Source organism: Pleuronectes platessa, chromosome 2, assembly GCF_947347685.1.
Source record: "Pleuronectes platessa chromosome 2, fPlePla1.1, whole genome shotgun sequence".
NCBI classification, from domain to species: Eukaryota; Metazoa; Chordata; class Actinopteri; order Pleuronectiformes; family Pleuronectidae; genus Pleuronectes; species Pleuronectes platessa.
The window spans coordinates 7,733,937-7,754,275 of NC_070627.1; the positions used below are offsets into that span (position 1 = coordinate 7,733,937).

Below are 20,339 nucleotides of genomic sequence, written 5' to 3' on the forward strand. Positions count from 1 at the left end.
CGAGCGGTGCAGTAAGTGAAAAACGTGTTTAGTTTATTGGCTGAAGTGTTAATTCCTATTCACCACTGCACTTTTACACCTTAGGCTAAAAGCTCCCCAGAGCTCTTACTTTAGGAAGTTGAAGCTTGCCTCCTCCACAGACACACACACACACACACACACACACACACACACACACACTCTAAATGTTCTCCATCTCTGCCCTCCCTCCATCTCTCTCCCTCTCTCTCCTCCCTCCTCTCAACTCAAAACTTTAAGAGCCAGACAGGACGCACTTCACACACACACACACACAAAGCACTCCCTCCCTCTTACATGCACACACACACACACACTGGCTGCACATGCATCAAGTGGAACAGATCCACAGGGCTGCACAGTGGTGAACCAGCAGTGTGTGATAGAGAGAGAGAAAGAGAGAGAGAGGTGTGGGGGGGGTGGAGAGAGAACGAGAGAGCGAGAGAGAGAGAAAGAGAGAGAGAGCATTTACTCTCCCTCTCACCAACTGCAGGGAAGCACCAGTGTGGAGAAGTTGCATGAAGCGAGAGGTTCCATCTGAGCACGTTCTTCACAGACTGACCATGGAAGCCAAGAAGTGGAGGTAGAAGAAGAAGCAGAGGAAGAAGAAGAAGAGGGAAAAGAAACAGAAGGAGAGGAAAGACAGAAGTCTGGCTGAAGAAGAGAGCAGAGTTTCATCTGAGGGATTACTGGACATTTTATATATGAGCTCCTGTCATGGTGATATTCTGCCTGATCGTCTCTCGCTGACAGGAGCCTCTCTGTTTCTTGGATTTCTCGGGGATCAAAGTTTGTTTTCAGAGCAGTGTGTGAGTTTGTGAGTGTGTGTGAGTGTGTGTGTGTGTGTTTGTGTGAATGAAGTGTGCGGAAGCAGGAAACATGTCAAGCGGATGTTTCAGTCACCTGTTGAGGGGAGTCTGGCTGCTGTGGCAAGGTGAGTGCAACCAGTGTCTGCAGGAAGGCAGCGTGTCTGTCTACACAGCTTTAATTTGTTTTTAACTCGACTCTTTAATGATGTATCTCTGTTCCATGAGGTGATGCAGATTTAGTTTGATTGAAGTTCTATTTATAACCTTATTTTGATCCCAAAAATTGTTGTCGTCTTGAGTTAAAAAAAAATTGAAAGTCCATGTGAACAAACGTCGGAAAAATGTCTATATTATTAACCACCCCAACCAATTTGAAAAAAACTTCAAATTTCAAATTTCAATTCAAAGACTGAGATGATTTATTTGAGGGAAAAGTTAAAGCTAGCTAGCAAACTGTCAACTGTGGTAGGTGTAGTCACTCAAAATGTAACCAGAGAACCATTCATGCTAACGCGATGTAGTATCTGTGACGTTGATGCATAAATAATGCAAAACTGTTTCAAGGTCACACTCCACATTTCAGTAATACATAGTTCACAGTACTTTTCACCTTTTCAGGAATTTTCTAACTCCACCGACTCAACTGATGCGTTAAAGTTGTTTTTTCGGTGTAAGTTAATTTGCTGTGTAAATCTTTCCATTAGAATCTGATCTTTAAAGATCATGGCAGATTTGCCTCTGTCCTCCGAAGCCGCTCCACTATGAAAACAATGAGATAAATGTTCTCTCATGTGAGGAATCAGCCGAGCCCTTTCGGGGGGGGGGGGGGGGGGGGTCTCAGCTCCAGGAGCACACGGGGCAGGACACGGAGACAAAAAGGAAGAGATTATAACGGACAGACTCATAATTACGAGGAAGTTGTTATGTAATTTGTCACAATTCAAACAATTTGAAAAAGTTCAACATGTGGATCATCACATGTGAAAAATAAAAACACTCCCTGTGCTGACGCTAGACTTATGAATGCCCGGTCTGTGTTCCCCCTCCGCTGCGGCGAGGCTCTTCAAAGCATCGGTGGTCAGTGGCGTCTTGAAAGGAGCTGTGCCTTTAAACAATGGTTCCCCAGGAGCAGGGAAGCGTGGCCCTGGAACTAATGTTGCCATTATGTTAATGGTTAGAATAACAGGAGACCGCCATTACTGACCCCACCTCAGGCTGCTGTGCAGAGCCGACCGTCCAGCCGCCATGGCCTCGATCGCAGATGCTCAGCTTTTTACCCATCAGGGCTGGTTAGGGTGACCAGCGGCAGGAGACCGCAGCCCAAAACCAGCCTCCTCCCTTCCAACTATCACAGATGAAGCTGTTTCACGGGCATACTAACAGACTGGATCGATAACTGTGAAATGTTTTCTAGAGAAGCATGGGACGACTAAATCCCTGCCCCAAACAGACAGTTTGAAAACCGATTAGAAATTAATTTTGAGGGCCACTGATATCAGAGTGGAATCGTTTGGACCATAAACTTTGTATTTGGATGAAATTCGACGAAAACAAACACACTCCTCCTGTCACTGCTCCTGCAGAAGCTCCATCCCTCACATCCATGAACACACGGTTCCGAGGTGAAGCACTGATCTCAGAAGGATTTAACCACCACAGACATCAGTGAGCTAAAGCAAATGAATGTTACCCACCTGCCATCGCTTTTCATCTCTTTCATCTCTTTGATCTCCCGGTGGTCTCTCCACCGTTGAAGCGGCTCAATTTTTTTCGGTCTTTCGTTGGTTCGTTGTCTTCTTTGTATTAGCTGTCCTCTGCTACTGTAAAACATTTCGTGGGGGATTAACGTCCCATGAGATAGCGGTGTTAGCATTCCCAGTGGCTAACAGTAGTTATTACGTTCGCCGTGTACGCTTTCAGAGGAGCATTTTACAGCCCTCTCATCCCTCGATAGTATAAGGAAGAAGTTCCAGATGAAAAACTCAATGTTTCCTTGTGTTATATTAAAATCGCTTCAAGAATGAGGATTAACATTCTATTGGCTCATACTGGTTCTGAAAGTTCCCATGGACACAAGCACATACACTCTTGTTGCTGATTGGCTGGAACAGTACTTTTGCAGTACAGGTAGTCCACCTTTCTATTTTTCCCAAATAGAGACAGGGCGTTGTATTTAAACTAGATTTTTTTTTCACACAGAACGTTCAGCTAGCCATGGACCATGAGGAGATATAAGCAGATTTGAATGAATCTAAATCGCTTACCCCACCTTTAATCAACACTGACTTTGACACATTGACTCCATACTGATCGTCCATTGAAACCCAAAGTTTAAAGCTGCAAACAGCTGGTCTTGAACCACTGTTTCCAGTCTTCTAGATAAAAGTCTCCGATGTGCTGTTACAGAAGAGACTTTACAGTAAATGTTTGGATAAGGTCTGGCGGAGGGAAGAATTTCCTCTCGCGGGTCAATGAAGATCTGAACTGAACTGAACTGAACTGGATGAGAATATTTCTTGATCCAACCCCTTGATCACATTAATTTAAATGAAATCTGGGATGCAGTGTTCCAGTTCCGGCCCATAGCAGTTCACTTTAAACATGACACTCTCCAAGAATGTGAAACACACACCGACTGGATCTCCCCCCAAAAGAAACGCCTCCAAACCCGATCTTCTTGATTAAGGTATAACCGATGTAATCGCAGCTCCAGAACATCAACGGACCATCAACTTCTCTTGTCCGCTATCAACTTCTCGAACCAAGAGACACAGCATTGCATGTCAGGTGCTCATAGTGAGGGCTCTCCTTTCGTGTGTGATAGCCCGAAAACTAAACATCCATCAGTGCTTGATGAAGAACAGCGGAAATGTTATGTTTGAGCTCGTGGAGCTGAGAAGATGAAAAGATGAGAACACGGTGGAGTAGGTGGATGCGTCGGTTCGATGTGGCAGCTGTCTCCTCCGGGGTGAAGATGTGAAAAGCGACGGGACGATCTGCACGATGCTGCCTCGTGAACAGGAGCCAGAGTTCCACTGTAACCACAGTGGACCTGGCATCGGCGTCCACTGGGCAAACGCCGGTAGATCCCTTCTCTAAATAAACGAGGCCGCCGGATTAACCAGCTTACACTGTGATGAAAAGACAACAGTAGACGTCCATGTGCTGCCCCAGGGACGGAGGGATACTCGTGGTCTGGGAGACACACTGGGGTTTAAAGCCCAAAAAGGGAAGGCGGAGTGCGGGTTAGAATAACACAACAGACCTCATGTTCTCTAAATCTCTAAATCAACCTGACCTTTGCCTGACTTCGGCGACAAGCGTGGAGGGAAGTGAGGGAAACAGAAGCAGGGCGCTGCAGCAGCGAGGCCGATAAGCAACAAACATCAGCTTCAGTGTTTCATCTGATGCTTGTTTTATAAATAAATCACTTAGTTTATGAAGAATCAAAAGAGAACAAAGTCACAGGTCTGAACTTTATGTTCAATTCAAACTTGTTTTGTTCAACCAAAAGTCAAAAACACAAGAAACATATAGTTTACATTGATACTACAAAGAAAAACAGGAATCAGAAACCAATCAGAAATTGTACGCATTATTTCACTAGTGTATTGCTCATTAAATCTGATTATTACATAATCAAATAATAGGTTAATGTTTCCGGCTCTTTTTATCTCAGTAATCACATTAAAGTTGCAAATTCGAGTAACTTCATTACATAGATAATTTGGGATTCAACCTGTGCTGTCACGAGGCCACAGGACATTGTGCATCATCAGCAATTGTGTAAGTTTGTTGCCTCAAGATTGTATGAGATGAGAAGATTTTGAGGCCTTTCAGAACGTGTGTTGAATACACGGTGAAGCTGCGATGAACTGAAAGAAAGTTTTACATCCTCATACGCCAGGCCCACAACCGTCTTTTTCATTTTGCCTCCATCATTTCCGTGCGTGTTGTTTTTAAAAAACTGTGCTGACAAGCTGTTGATGACAGGCCTCCTCATTCTTCATCATTTAATGCTGCATCCTGTTTGGTTTGTAGATGTGGATCCGACGTCCGCAGTGTGATTTCGGTCACGTATTTCCCACACAACCAGGCAGTCATGGTCACCAAAGCTCGAAATAGTCTGACGGTCAGCGTGTCTCACAGTAGCCCCTGTTCGGGACTGACTTTCAGAGACTGTACCACACTTGTAAACTTTGGTGTCGGACATTTGAAAATCTCAGAGTGTGGACGGGCTTTTAATGAAAGTTTATTCGAGGGTTGATATTAATTCCGGCTGCAGTGAGAGATGGGATTGAGGAGGTTTGTTCCTACGTACATTTGGTTGGTTAGACTGAAACAGACTGCTGGGCTCACAGTATCTTCTGTTTCTGTGTGGGAGACACAAGATGGGACGAGTTGACTAAAGACACTTTTGATGGAGCAACAAGCCTCGATGAACTTTTTTTAAACAAAATATTTACACTTTTATTTCGTCTTTCAAGCAACAACTACAGCGTAATAAAACAGGTTTTACAGCAGTATAGTGCAACTGCTTATCAATGAAAACAGACAGGACCATTCTGACCAGTCTATGACATGCAGCTGGTCGTGTCTCCTGTGGGCTGGTTTGACAAAATTATGATATTGATGGAAATCGCTGTATTCATCGATATGTGGGGAGTCTCCAGTTTGAAAACTAAACAGAAAACCCAAAGTATTTTTAATTTATTAGTTATTTAACAATGGTTCTCAACACTGGGATAAGGACCCTTTTAATCAGTCATAAGATATAGCGAAATAAAGAAAAGGATATTTTACTTATTATTTTTCAAAATCTCTTCATTTAGACTTTTTTCTAAACTGTAGAATAGTTCTTCTTCCTTTGGCCTGTGACAGTTATTCAAAAATAAATGTGTGCGAAAGATGAATATAAAAATAAGTATTCTTTGTTATTCACTGCCTATGAATAAAGGAGACACTCCTTCCCTCTAAAACCCTAGAAGAGTCAGGACTCTCCATCTGATCACACCTAGCATCAGCTCAGGAATCTCTGAGCTACAGTAGCATTTCATATTTCTGCTCACACACACACACACACACACACACACACACACACACACACATGTGCACCTCACTAATCATGTCCCTGCAGCACATGAAGACGCCCCACTCTTCCTCCCTCCCACCCCCCATCCTCCTGACAAACTTCATTCACCTCATCCAACACAGACAGAGATAGAGAAGAGAGAAAACAGGGGCAGAAAAAAAAAAGAAATCTGAGAACCATCCAGGAGAAATAAGCCGTACACGTCACAGCTTTTTCCTCAGGGGAGGGGGATGTGGGCCAAGAGGGCACGGGCACTTCAGGGACAGTCGGTGGGTTTTGTCCTGCAGCACTGAGGCAAAGAGACATGAGAGTGGCTGTACAGTCCACGGGGGGGTAGACACAGCAGCCACACTGAAAGAAATGGGCTCGGAACGAAGGGAACACACGAGGAAGCAGTTAAAATACTGGAACATGAAGGACTTTGCCATCATTTCAGTTCACCAACAACATTTTCTCTGGGAGAGAATCGATTTCCCTTCACCTCCGCGGCCTCCACTTTGGCCGGTTTGGTGATTCTCCTGTTAAAAGCCAAAACAAGTATGAGAACTGCGAACCAGACAAAGGCGTCTCTCTCTAATGAATGAGGCACTGGCTTGACTTAAATGTCAAGCACTTGATTTCCCTCTGCAAAGCTAGGCCCGAATCAAAAGTGCCTGCGTCTGGTTCTTGTTTTTCCAGGATGGCTCAGAATAAAGAAGTGCATTAAACCGGTTTCTGAATTTGGCTCCGCGGATGAGACGCGCGAGAGAGGAGACCGGCGGCTGCCAAACCCTAATCACAAATACAAACAAACAAACAGAGTGCAGCCTGGAGGTCCTGTATAAATGGTATCCCTTCTGCGGCCCTACTGTACATCAGTGTGTGTCTCTGTGAGCGTGCGAGCGTGCATTTGTTCTGCGTGTGGAAAACAGAACTGGGACCTGGAAGCTCAGGGGCAGGTAGATGACTTTGGCCGGTCATCAGTGGGATGAGGTGAGGCCGGCCGGCTGCTGCAGAGTCACTGGTGATGACAGACTGACCGGCCAGACCACACGCAGGCCACAGGCGGCTGCACTGACCTCTTGTGGGGGAACTGTGACGCTGCGGGGTTGAATGGTGTGTTGTCTGTAGTTCATGTACACGTGTTGTTCAGCTGCTTGTGACTGTGTACTCAGCTTTTATGCAGATAATCAGAATGACAGATCAGCTCTTCTGCTCTTTAACTAAAACTTACACCATAACTCTGTATGGTGTAAGTCTGTATTGATCAACAGCCCCTGGTCTTCTTGAGGAGAATGACATGGCTTCTCTCATTTAGGCCAAAACCAACAATTGTTTTCATTATCTGTAAGAATCAGAATTAGCGTTTTTGGCCAAGTAAGTGGAATATGACTCCAGTTTAGCACTGCTCTCAATGTAGCTACAACATAAACAAACATACAGTGAACATTAACCTCAGAAAAGGGCAAAAAATTTGACCATATATAAAAAGAAAGATGGATGAAGAATAGTGCAAAAACAATAGAGAATATATACAAGCTATTTCTGTGTTCTACTGTTTCTCAACTGCCAAGATTTTTCAATAAACCAATAAATCGTTTGGTCAACAAAAATCCAAAAAAGGGAACAGTTAAACACTTCAAAACAATTATTTTACCATCATATCAAATTGGTCTTTAATTATGAAATGATTGAGGAATCAAACAATTGCTTAAAGTCACACGGCGGGAGACTTCCTGCGGAAATGTCACTTGCTGATTGGCTGTCACGTGACTGAACTGACCAATGACAGCTGCAGGTGTTGGCAGGTGCTCTGCTCCCCTGTCCGTACAGAGCATGTGACATCATAGGTTTTTATTATGGCCTGTTTCTATAGGGATGTGATGACGTCACAGAAGTGTAATTAAAGTGAGAAGAGTTCATCAATATATGAGTTAAATATACCTTTTGATTTACGATCAAAATATTATTGAAGGAGAAATGATTAATTATGAGTGTTTGCAATCTCTGAAAGAACACAGCTCCTTATCTTAACTGGTAATTATGAAGTTGTGTGAACACTGTAGTTAGCCCAAGGCTTTCTAATGGGTATTCACACTCAACACCTTGGAATTAGAGCATTTTATCATAATGTTTTCTCAGTAAACCTTAATTCTATATATATATATATATATATTACCTCATAAAGTCAAAGGCCACTGTTCTCATCAGAGTTGAACCGGACGTCCTCTAATTTTCATTGGTAAAAATGCTGTGTTTTTGAAACAGGGTATCATTCTGTCACTGGGAGGTGTGGACTGCATCAATGGGAGGTTTTAGGGTCCAGAGCGAAAAATAATAAATCCTTGGAGACGTTTTAGAGTAAAACTAATGATATTTGACTTCCTATGTAGGAAGTGAATCAACTGAAACAGTCCCCCAACTCCACCAAATTGAGACGGGGCTTGGTTATTATCATATGTATTACAACATCGCCTCACTTGTGGTTGGACCAGGCCCTTTCGTAGGAGAATACTTAAAACCCCACGATGAGCAATTTTGTTTTACTAAGCTCTGCTTTTTTACGAGAACTCTTTTAGTAAATGCAACCATATGCCCAACTGGAATGAGATCCAAGGGAGCGAGCGGGGCTGAATGACAAGTGACCTTAAGAATCACTCTATAGAAATACTTTGGCAAAAAAACAGAAACTCAAAATGTAGCAGCCCGGGTGACTCCACATCCCAGGCTGTGACTCCAGCCTCTCTGCTCGTGCACTGGAACCACTACAGGCAACATGTTGCACGCACGCAGCAACAAAGACGTGGGTAACACAAAACAGGCCGACCCAGTGACTTGCAAGGCGCCGTGGAAATGAATTAATCCTGATTAGTATTTCTGCTCTGAGGTCTCCTGTGGGAATGCAGCTGGGTCCAACTGACCGGGTTCCCTCGCCAGCTGCAGTGACACGGAGCATAAACAAACACGTCACACTCGCGGGGGGGGGAAATTGCAAACATGCACTTCAGTGTCCCCGACAGGAAAGAGAAGCATTAATCTTCTCGTCAAACAGACAGACAAACGTGCTTTCATCTTCGATTTGGTCTTTAGGTCTGGAACTGTGTCGTGTGTGTGTCTGTGTGTGTGCGTGTGTGTGTGTGTGTGTGTGTGTGTGTGTGTGTGTGTGTGTGTGTGTGTGTGTGTGTGTGTGTGTGTGTGTGTGTGTGTGTGTGTGTGTGTGTGTGTGTGTGTGCGTGTGTGTGTGTACTTGTGCATCTTTGTTATGACCATTTTAAGCACAGGCCTTACGGACTGAGGGTGGGAGTTAAAGGGTGAGTGGGAAGAGAATGCATTATGTCAATGAGTGACCTCACTAATATAGAAGGTTATTTGTGTGTCTGTGTGTGTGTTTGTGTGTGTGTGTGTGTGCGTGTGTGTGTGTGTCAGGTGGAAGGATGCTTGGAAATGACTGCACTCTACACACACGACTGTGGTTGTGGTCAGCGTGTGGGAAGCATTCCAAGACTGAGAAGGAATAAAACACATCCTGCCTCTGTCACTAACAGGGTTAATAAACGCCTCTCCATCTTGGAGCCCTTTACAGGGAAAAAATGGCAGCGTCGCACACTTTCCACTCGGAGCCCTTTCTCCTCCGGCTCCGTCTGCTCAGTAAAAAAGGGGAAGAGAGCGATCTGCTGAGCTGACCCCTGCACAGCCAGGTCCCGGCTCGACTGGAGGCTCGACAGGTGATCCGCTCCCCATGTGCATCTTAAGTGAAGGGAGAGGAAAGCGGAGTGAGATTACCTCCATAAAGCTGTCTCTCCGTCCCGGGGAAGTTTAGAGAGTGAGAGGAGGAATGTGAGAGCTGTGGGGACACGAGGGAGCGAAAGGGGGAAAAGGAAAACAACAATTATTTTCATTCCTGAATAATCTGGTGAATTGGTCCTTAATAAATCGATCGTTACCTCTGTCAGAGAGGTTATGGTTTCGCCATTGCCCGTTGTCCAAGTCCAACTTGGTGGAAGGATGAGACATGGGCCACGAAAAGACACCATTACATTTTGGTGGAGATCGAGACAAAGGGGCAGATGCAGGACTCTTTTTCTTTAGTGCCAGATGAGGCCTTTCTGGAGACATTTTCATTGATTTCCCAGAGAATTAACGATGGATCATGATAAAAGAAATCTTGGTGTGGATCCAAAATAAAAATCCTGATCTAGCAGATCTAAAAGTGGCTGCATCAGGGCACTGTTGGGCCTTGTTAAAAGTGTGCTCTCTCCTGGGAGTTGTTCTAGTTTTGTTTAGAAAATGTGAAAAATGACCAGTCTTTACAGAGCCTTGGTGTCCAAAGTGACTTAAGTGTCCAGATTTTTAAAATATGAATAATCGATCAATCATGAAATAGTGGCAGATTAATTAAATTTTCTTTCTTTCAAAAACCTCAAATTTTAGGAAAATCTATCGTAAAGAGTTGAATGATCAGAATGATAGTACTCGTATTCATCTGTTAATATACAGACAAGTATAAGTCTAGGTCATAAGAAGATTTTGTTAGCTAACCCTAGCATAAAGTTAGCCTAAATGGCTTTGTTAAAAAAAAGTTCACAAAGCTCACTCTGAAGTTTAATAACTGCAAAATATGAAGTGTGCAGCGATAATTCATCGTGAAGAGGAGAGAAGAGAAAACAGGAGAAGTCTGTGAGAACTCGTCCCTTTTTGATTTCTGACGTTTGTTTTGGGAGAATGAAACTGAAGCCGTAACTTTCACACACACACACACACACACACACACACACACACACACACACACACACACACACACACACAGAAATGCACACATGTGTTGCTCACACAGACCCCGGCGTGTTACCTCACGTTTAAATGCAATCGGACAATCCTCCAGATCAGAGCGCTCGGGCCTTCGCCGATGTCGACAACGCACACACCTCTCCGTTTAGCAACAAGTGCACGGATCAGAAAGTGCAGTTACGCCGACACTCTCCAGATGTGTGCGTCACATCAATAAGTGTTACGGAGAGAATCGTGCTTTCATTCGGATTAACTTTACTGTCATTGTTTGGGAAAACTCAAGGCGAGAACATTCATCACCTTAAGTGTTTCTCGAGTCATAATATCGACAGATGTGTTTGGCTTGGCTGGATGCTGCCGTCAGTGACGCACCGTTTGATTCCTCTCGATGATAGAAATGCATATTTCCTGTACAAAGACTATACGCTCATGCACAATCACCTACACACTTACACACTTACACACACACCTCCTTCCTCCAAGCAAACACAATAACAAGGGCTGTGTGTTGCAGCTGCAGGCCGATTGAAGTGACAAGCCAAAACTGTCTGCACAGCGGCCAGCGTCCTGATTCACAGCCATGTATGGATCCTATAGCGCAGACTCATTACATGGGAAATGTACCAAAACTGCAGCCTGCACTCGACCAGAATTATGTTTAGATGTAACAGAAAGAAGATGTGAACGTTCCTCCCCCCCCCCCCTCCCCCCCGGGCTCCCCCTCGCTCCCCTCCTCCTCTGATGAAGGAGGCTGATAACCGTTTCTGATGGGAATACTTTTGGTTTCCCCCGTTTTTCTCCCCACATCCCCCCCGAATCAGCCTGGGAATCTAAATGAAGCCTCAGTGATTATTTACTCGGCTGTTTTCTGACTTCTCCTTCCTCTGTAGTCGTGTTTGTGGCCGGGACCGGGAGTAAACTATGGGAGGTGCCTTCGGCCTCCTTCACCTCCTCCTCCTCCTCCTCCTCCAACCTCAGCGAAGGCCTGCAGTGGCTGCCCCACTGTCAGTACCGCCACCCACAGGAGAGAGTGGGAATCACAGCGGACGTCCCCCCAAGACTGGACGGCACATGGGTGTCAACAAGGTAAAGTTGTGGCAGTGATTCACTTAAACATTACAAGTCTACAATTTTATATCTTTTCTATCAGACACGGAACCATTAAAGTCAGAAGCGGATCAGATCAGTGAAGAATGGTTCTGTTAAAACTACGAGGGATCGCCTGTGGTATGAAAACTGTGTGAATCGGATGCCGTGACCTTCACACTTTCCAGATGTCAAACCAAATGGGAGACTTTGGACGAATGTGTGAGACGTGACATATGTGGAAAATATTTTTGGAAAAGTAACGTTCATTCCTACGGCTCCAGAGATCCAGAGAGTCAAGGCCAGCGGAGCCCTGAAGCTCAACATTTGTTTTTAACTTATATTTTCAAATTCAGAGTCTCTTATAACTTTTAAAACCTCAAGGATTGTTTTGCATGAAAGGCGTTATTATTACCGGGATTTGAATTGAGGGAGATTCGACCAGAGCCTTTGACTTGGAGTCGAGTCAGAGTAACTGTCACAGACACGAGGACATGATCCTTGACTTCCTCGAGGACTAGACTCGACTTGAGACCCTGATCCCTGTGTTTTGACGTAGTTTTGAGATGCTATTGAAAGGAGTCAGTTTCACTTACAAACACTATTTCAAAGATTTTGATCAGATCTGAACAGCTGCCACAGGTACTTTACGTCAGCATGTCAAAAAGATGTCTCTGTGGCCAAGTAAAGCCCGGTCCCTGGCTGACATGTGCTGGGTGATGCTGGTTTGATATGAAGTTGCTTTGATGAATGTTTTGCTGGCCCAGGAAATATGTGTATTTGTTGTATTGTTATCTACTTTTAACCACCCTGGTGCTCTGTGTCCAGATGTGAGGTTCGGCCCGGTCCAGAGTTCCTCACCCGCTCCTACACCTTTCACCCCAGCCGTCACTTCCAAGCCCTGCAGCACTACTACACCGACAGCAGCTGCGAGGACCCGGCCTACTCCCTGATGATCCTGGGGAAGCTTCGTCTGCGCCAGGCCTCCTGGATCACCCGCGGAGGCACCGAAGCCGAACACCACCCGAGCAAGGTGGGCATCGTGGTCCACAGCCCGGCAGCCATTCAGAGGCTGGCCTCCAGGCTGCCTGCGGCCTGCGTGCGTCCCACCCTGAGTCGAGTGGTGCCGGGGAAGCTGTACGAACTGTACAACACCCGGGCAGGGAGGGGGTGTCTGGCAGCGCTGGGCTTCTCCATGATGGAGATGGGTCTGATTCGGTTGGAGACGCAGCATCACAGCCATGGAGGGAAGATCCAGGAGCTGTTCTTAGGAGACATCCATACTGACTGGACGCAGAGAACCCAGTACAGACCCACAGGGTACCAGCAGCCACTGCAGAACGCCTTGGTGAGACATTACAACGTCTTTTTGTTTTCAGTGTGTTTACTAATGCAAGATGTTCCTGAAGGGCAAGAAGGGACCTATGTATAAACCACATAAAACATTTTTAAGGGACAGAACAAATCCTCTTGGCCTTTAAATCTCATATAAATTATTGCTGAAGAATTTCTTATCATTATCAACTGATTAATTGTTTGATTGATGATATTTTGGGGTGTCAACGTTACCTTGAGGTTTAATGTATCATATTATCCTGACGCGTTTCAAATGTGAAGAGGGAATGATGAAGAAATGTATCAAAAATATTCATCATATTGATACTAACATGATATAAAGTATACAATGATAATGAAAGCACTCTCATCCCTCCCTTTCACAGCATCACATCCACCCCTGCCCTGTGTGTGCTCTGGTGTACCGCTCCTCGGAGCAGCGCCCCCCGGTGTTGCCCCGCAGCCCTGCAGCCCCTCTCGCCCTGGCCGGCCGTTGGGTCAGCCGGCACTGTGAGACCCGTCCCACCGTCCTCTTCCTCACTCGTGACTTCACCTTTGACCCTGACCAGCACGCATGGGAGGGCACCTACCATCACTACTCCGACCCCGACTGCACACAGCCCACGTTCACCCTGAGAGCCTCTGGCCACTACGCTCAGGGAAACCCCTCGGTCAAGGTCTCAGGGGCCACAGAGTTGGTCTTCAAGGTCACCCAGGTGAGAGTCACGGCCATGGAGGAGCCCACAGCCAAGCTGCTGAACGGCACCAGGCCAGGAAGGTGTGGTCGGGCCGGACACTGGGAGGTCGGAGTGGAGCAGGACTTGACAGCCACAGACGGGTGCACGGTACTGGGCATCAAGCTGCCGCACAAGGAGTACGAGCTCTTCAAGTCCGAGCTGGACCACAGGAAACACCCCCTGCTGTTCACCGGGGAGAGGCCCACCGATGGGTCCAGTCCCGACCGACCGCAGCGGAGACCCACCTCCTTTCAAGCTCCCCTGGTGCCTTGCGGTGGGGGGGACACACAGCGCTCTCATCGCCATGGATCAGGATTCAACAACAAGCAAGTCCAGTTACCAGCCAATGGGACGGAGAGACGGGCCCAGCTGGTGCTGCTGCTGTTTGCATTATTGCTGTGCAGCTTGTTCTAGAGACTGATTCAACCTGTTTCATAGCTGAAGTCATTAACGGACATTTTCTGGAAAAGAGACATTCAAGAGAGCTCAGTCATTTTTTAATATCTGGCTTCCAGACGCTGCCTGTAGTTTCACTTTAATGACTCTTAGCTTCAGCTACATTTCTACCTAAAAAACGAATTTGTATATAAACCTTCAACATATATACAGGTGGCATAATTTCTAAATGTAAAAATACAATTATATACTTTTAAACCGTGTCTCTTGAGTATAATGATCAAAAAGCTGTCCTCAATTCACAGATCAATTCATTTATTTTGCATAAATCCTGTTTTCCTGTCGTAACATTATAACAACGTTGAAACAGGGATCGGTTGTTTCCACATGGGATGAAAGCCATGGACATTCCAGTGGACTTTTCCCCATGATGCAGTTTGACTAATGCACTTTGTACATATCTTTGTTTTTTATATATATATATATATATAAACATACTGGAAAGAAAAGAAGAAGACGTAGAAAAAGTCTGCACTCTAACTCATATCCTCTTCATCGGTCTGATCCCACTGTGGAATGGAATGTGGCCTTATCTCTTCCCCAGAGAGCGCATTAGTCTGCTCTTCTATCAACTCTCACGATAAATCAGAAGAATATTTATTTTAACCATCTATTATGTACTTTTTGATAAAAAAAGATGTGGGTCTAATATTTGATGTTAGTTTCACCATTTAAGAAAGTGATTCTTTTTCTATGTGTATTAAAAAATTACTTTTCATAATAACTTGTGTTGAACTAGTCTTTACAACTGAGTCTCGCCTGTGAGCAGCTAGTGAGGCGTGTTCAGCTTTTATAGCTGTTCTTCAGTAGGACTCGACCTTCACGCTAACATCAGCGTGCTAACACTGCAGATTCACAGACTGTATAAAAAGATGGATGACATGACACCTTCCCCAAAGGGAATCATGGGTAATCAATTTCACAACCATGTTAACTCAAACTTAAAAGTCAAAAAAGAAATCTCGTAAATGGGCCTTTAATTGATTATTTGATGCTGTTATAATGATACAATCTTAACTTTATTTGTTTAGTACTTATCTAAACAAGGTTACAAAGTGCTTCACAAAACTCCATGGCAAAGAATGTATGATATAAAATAAAAAGTATACAATTAACAAGGAAACCCAGTAGTTCCTTGTATATCATGGGATGAGACAACATTCAGTAACGTGATCAGCACAAGATGGTGGCACCCTTAGGGAACGTCACAATATCGCAGGTCAAAGGTCACCGAAGTTAAACTCCACGCACAGCCATGCAGGGATTTGCCTCGTCACAGGAAGCAAATGTTTTATTCGCTTTCCCCACTCGAACAGATTGAAAGTGAATGGGAGGTGGAGGTTTGCCACTGATACAGCTGCGCCGCCCTAATTCTGGATGTTTTAGCTTCATCTTTGTACAACAGGATGAAATGGAGACAGGTTGTCCATCTCTAATCACAGTCTATAGAAGATCAAATATATTAAAAAATTTCTGACTAAATGTCTTTTTGTACTAAAGTCTCAGCTATGAAAAAGGCCTATTCATCCTGAGGGGGACATGTGAGTCTGTAGCAAATTTCACGGTGATCCATCTCATAGTTGTTAAAATATGCCAAACCACAAATATTAACCTTACGGTCGCGCTAAAAGGAAAGTCAGAGGCTCCCACTTGTCAGTGGGATTCATCATCAGGGTAACCATGAACGTGTGTACAACATTTCATGGTCACTGAGTCATTGTTGAGATATCTCAGTCTGGACAAAAGTGGTGGAGGGAGCAACCGAGACGAGCAGACATGAGAGTTTATTTGTGGTTCTGTCCCAAAGCTGCAGTTTGACTTTTTCTAAAAAGCAAACAGAAGATAGGGTCTTTTGGCCCGGCAGGAGTCTGTCCTGTCTCTGGTGTTCGTATGATTCAAAGCCCAGATAGAAGGTGAGTGCGTTTGCCATTTCATCTGCCAAATACCTGTCACAAGGCTCACACAATACACAGGAGATTCCTACTGCTGGAAACACACAGAAGGAAATCAGATCGGATGCACACGGCATCATGAGAGCGCACAGCCGCCGGCCAACCAAATAGATTTCACAGTCGCTCTGACAGTTAATGAGCCGAGAAGAGCAGCAGTTAGGAGGCAACAGAGGAATATTAAAATATATATATATATTTATAAATCCCAATGTTTTGTGTTATGACTGAAGCAAGCGAAGCGTCATGCTCCACAGAGATATCTTACATTTGTAAAACCCTTACACCTGCTTCTACATAATTACTGCAGGCCTTTCAGTTCAACTCAGTTTTCATCTTTTCATGCATGAAGAAGAATCGTGTTAAAATGATTATACTGAGACATGTTCTTTGGAGAAAGCAGAAAACACACTAATTAGAGTGCTTAATAGAGGTTAATTTAAGTAAAAAACTTAGAGATCCCAACTGGTGTTTTTTATGTTGTATTAAGGGACTGACTGTTTCATCGTAACATCACAAAAGTACAGAAATGCGAACTATCTTTTTAAATAACATTGTAACAATGCGTATGCAATGTGTATGTTATGTTATTTAATGCTACGTTACATTACCTCACGTTGTGTTATGTTATTTTATGTTTAGTTACGCTAAGTAATGTTACATTAAATTACGTTATTATTATGTTGTGCAATAATCCCCTCTGAAAACAAGTGGAGTGAAAGTATAAGATCTAATAAATAGCTGGTTCCAAGGCACAGCTTCTGACTATGGGCTGTTTGCAGTTCAATAAATATGATCAAATGCAATATTCAATTTCCTTTTAGCTCTGTTGATTAGATTATCATAACCAACTTCACATATCTCCACTATGTTCATCAGCAGAGGGCTAATTCAGCTGCTAACAAGCTAATTCACTAAGGCGAGACTTGAAGGAGACTTGATATAAGAGGCTTTTTTCAAAATGAAAAACAATGAAGGCAACAAGAGGCCTTTAAATTCATGTGGGTCCTGCAGTCAGCCTGCTGTCCAACATGGAGATGGTGACACTGCTTTGCCTTCGTAGACTCCAGTTGATTCAACTTCAATCCGTAATTCATTGATTCCTGAAGCATGTGTTTGAAGCACAACATGCAAGTAACATCTTAGATTAATTTGACCTTGAAATAACTTGAAAATGTTGCAATCCTCGGGTGAAAATCCAAAAGACTTCTTCGTTCTTGTAGCTTTATCTCTGAAAACAGATGCATGCAGGCCGCAGCCCTAAATGGAGCTTGGAGAGCAGTGAGTGCTCTTTGACATGAGAGCCAAACAAAAGCTGAAAGACAATAAAGAGCTCAGTTGAGTTGGAGGAAGCCGCAGAGTGGATTGATAAATGGGGCTGTCACGTCAATCACTTACAAGTAGTTATTAATCCTAAATTATTGATTAGAGCTACATAAGGATTACATTACCCTACTCTGCCTTGGTGGGTTTTACTTGTCATACATCTTTAAAATGAGGCAGAATGAATGAGAACGGAGGGAGGCGGTTTTCCGAGAAATGTGAAAACAATATAAATACACTATGAAGGAAGGTAAAATTATGTTAGTTGGCCCTTTGGTGCTGAACTGGAGGGGACAAAGAGAGACAGAAAAAAGAAAGCAGGAGGCAGTCTGTTCCAGGGGCTACATACTGTTCCTATTAACTCCTGCGAGAATGGTGATGGCAGCTGCTCGCCCCATGAGGTCATCCTCCAGGCTTGGATGGAGTATATAGGTCTGTAACCCCCACAAGCGAACACACATACACCAAAAAGGAACAGACACTGATTGAAAGAAAAACTGAGGGTTGATGAACGGCATTTATCTGCACAATGATGTGTGCAATATGTCGCTGGGGCCGACTCCGAACCGGGAAATATCCTTGTTGAAACTAGTGAATCCAGCGGTAACTGCATAGATCCGCCGAGCTGGAGATAGTAGGGTTGGGGGGGGGGGGGTCGTCTCTTCGTGGTTTCTGTTGTTGGCCATAAAGTAGACTGTCAGGGCGGAGAGGAGCGCAGGGCCAACATGTTAGTGATCAGGCCCAGTGGATGATTATTAAACACATCCACAGACCACGAGCAGATAAAACACAGACCCAATTGCAGTAAGTCGAGTAAAAAGAGCATGATTTCATTCTGGATGCATTCCAGTGTGTGTGTGTGTGTGTGTGTTTGCACAAGGTCAATTTGAGTCATTATCTGAAGTAATGGTATTAAAATGAGGTTAATCTGTATTACTTCATTATCATAGTTCGGTCCAGTGTTTTTCTAGCCTCGGAAATGGGCGGCCGCCAAAGGGTCACAAGAAGAGCTGTGTGGTCACAAGCCCAAACTATACAAAAAATACAAATAAAAGTACAGCCTTCCAGATGTTGATAAAGTGCAAATAACATCAGCTTCAATGACATGAATAAGAAGTATTCACGCTAAACCTAGATTTGAATGTTGTCGATACGTCCAGCAGAGCTAATTCTCACTTTTTTATAAACTGTTGGGGGATTTAATTTACTTTACTGTATATAATTCATATACAATGTGTAATTTAAGTTATTTAATGCTACGTTACATTACGTCACAGTATGTTACGTCCTTTTATATGATCTCATTTTATGTTGGGGTAGGTTACGTCAGGTTGCATTGTTTCACATTATGGTGCGTTATGTCAGTTACGTTATATTATTTTATGCAACCTTCCCCCTCTGAAATCAAGGTGAGTAAAAGTACTAAATCAAAAAATGTCAAAGTAGTCATGTAAAGTATTAGACCTGTGTTTTCAGTTACTTTCTACTGAGCATAAAAATGGAAAAAGTGGGAAACAGCTCATGTGGCTCTGTAATGTGGTTTAATTGGTTTAATTGTTTATAATTGTGTTTATTGTTTAATTTGGTCTTGTTCTTATCATCATATTGTCGATCATAATCTCGGCACTAACCTGCATGAAAGGTGCTTTATAAGTAAAGCTTTGATTGATTGATGAGGCAACAAACTCCACCACCTCTGAGGCTCAGTAAGTTACACGGTATACATCCTCATTGAAAAATAACCATCTGTTAGTTGTAGTCTAATATATAATATTTAACAGACCAACATGAGAGTAGTTTTGATCTTGTGTTGGAAAGACAGAGAATGGGAACATTTCCTAAAGCACCTCCGTTGAAAAACAAATAAAAATGGTTTCATTGTGTGAAACTTTGAATTACTTAATATTTTGGTATCAAACCAAGTCACACAAGAATTAAGGTGACACGTGGTCATACACAAGTAAACTGGCCAAAATTCCTTCACTGAACAAGCAGTTGAAATCCTCCAGACCAGAACTCACGTCCAAAATTGTGTCAATCCAGCAACAAATGTGATGAGGAAACTCTTAAGGGCCACAGGAGAAAAACCATGAAAGCCGTCCTGTGTGCAGTTCACGTCGTTCACATGGATCTCTGCAGCACATGTGAGGCTTGAGCTGACATTTATGAAAATAAATCTCTTGAGTTTGTTGTTTGACTTTCTGTAGACTTCTCCCTTGTAATACGACTTTTGGAAGAATGTTCCTATAGACTGTAAAAAAGAAAAGAAAAACAAAACAAGCCCTAAGGAGTTTCCTTTCAGCTAAACCAATTTTCCAAACCACATACAGTTTGGTGGTTTAGTCTGATAAATGTTCTGGTAAGAAAGAGTCAGCGCCGCTTTTGGATGGAGACTCAATAGAAAACACAGCAGAGGGATTTAATTTTTCCCCCCCTCCCATCTCCTGCCTGCCCATAAAAATCTTGCATATGCAGTGAACACACACACACACACACACACACACAGACACACACACATCACTGAGATGACATCAGTGCAGTAGTACGGGCAACGTCCAACCGCTCTCACTCATTCAAATTTCAGGCCCTGTTAAGAAAATCCTATTATTTCTATAAGAATATGAGCTGCAGCTGCCTCATAAAAGAAAGCATCTGCCATAGGTTGACTGCCAGAGTTGAAACAAATGAGTTTCTATTGAGAAATGTGTCTGTTTGGCTTGAGGACAAATGAAATGTGTTTTGCCCACAGAGCTGCAGCGTGGGGCAG

General features: G+C 43.8%; 1 protein-coding gene across 1 annotated transcript; it reads left to right on the forward strand.

The window, feature by feature from the left end:
- Positions 1–300: 300 nt before the first annotated feature.
- Positions 301–15,024, forward strand: apcdd1l (adenomatosis polyposis coli down-regulated 1-like). The gene is made up of 4 exons (XM_053431914.1): positions 301–952; positions 11,577–11,772; positions 12,601–13,120; positions 13,494–15,024. Exons 1-4 carry the CDS (start codon positions 874–876, stop codon positions 14,256–14,258), a joined length of 1,560 nt encoding a protein of 519 aa, XP_053287889.1. The 5' UTR covers positions 301–873; the 3' UTR covers positions 14,259–15,024.
- Positions 15,025–20,339: the final 5,315 nt, after the last annotated feature.

Coding starts and splice junctions, on each gene's coding strand:
- apcdd1l (XM_053431914.1), top strand. CDS start 874: ATGAAGTGTGCGGAAGCAGGAAACATGTCAAGCGGATGTTTCAGTCAC. Junction 11,773..12,600: donor GGCACATGGGTGTCAACAAG/GTAAAGTTGTGG, acceptor CTCTGTGTCCAG/ATGTGAGGTTCGGCCCGGTC. Junction 13,121..13,493: donor AGCCACTGCAGAACGCCTTG/GTGAGACATTAC, acceptor TCCCTTTCACAG/CATCACATCCACCCCTGCCC.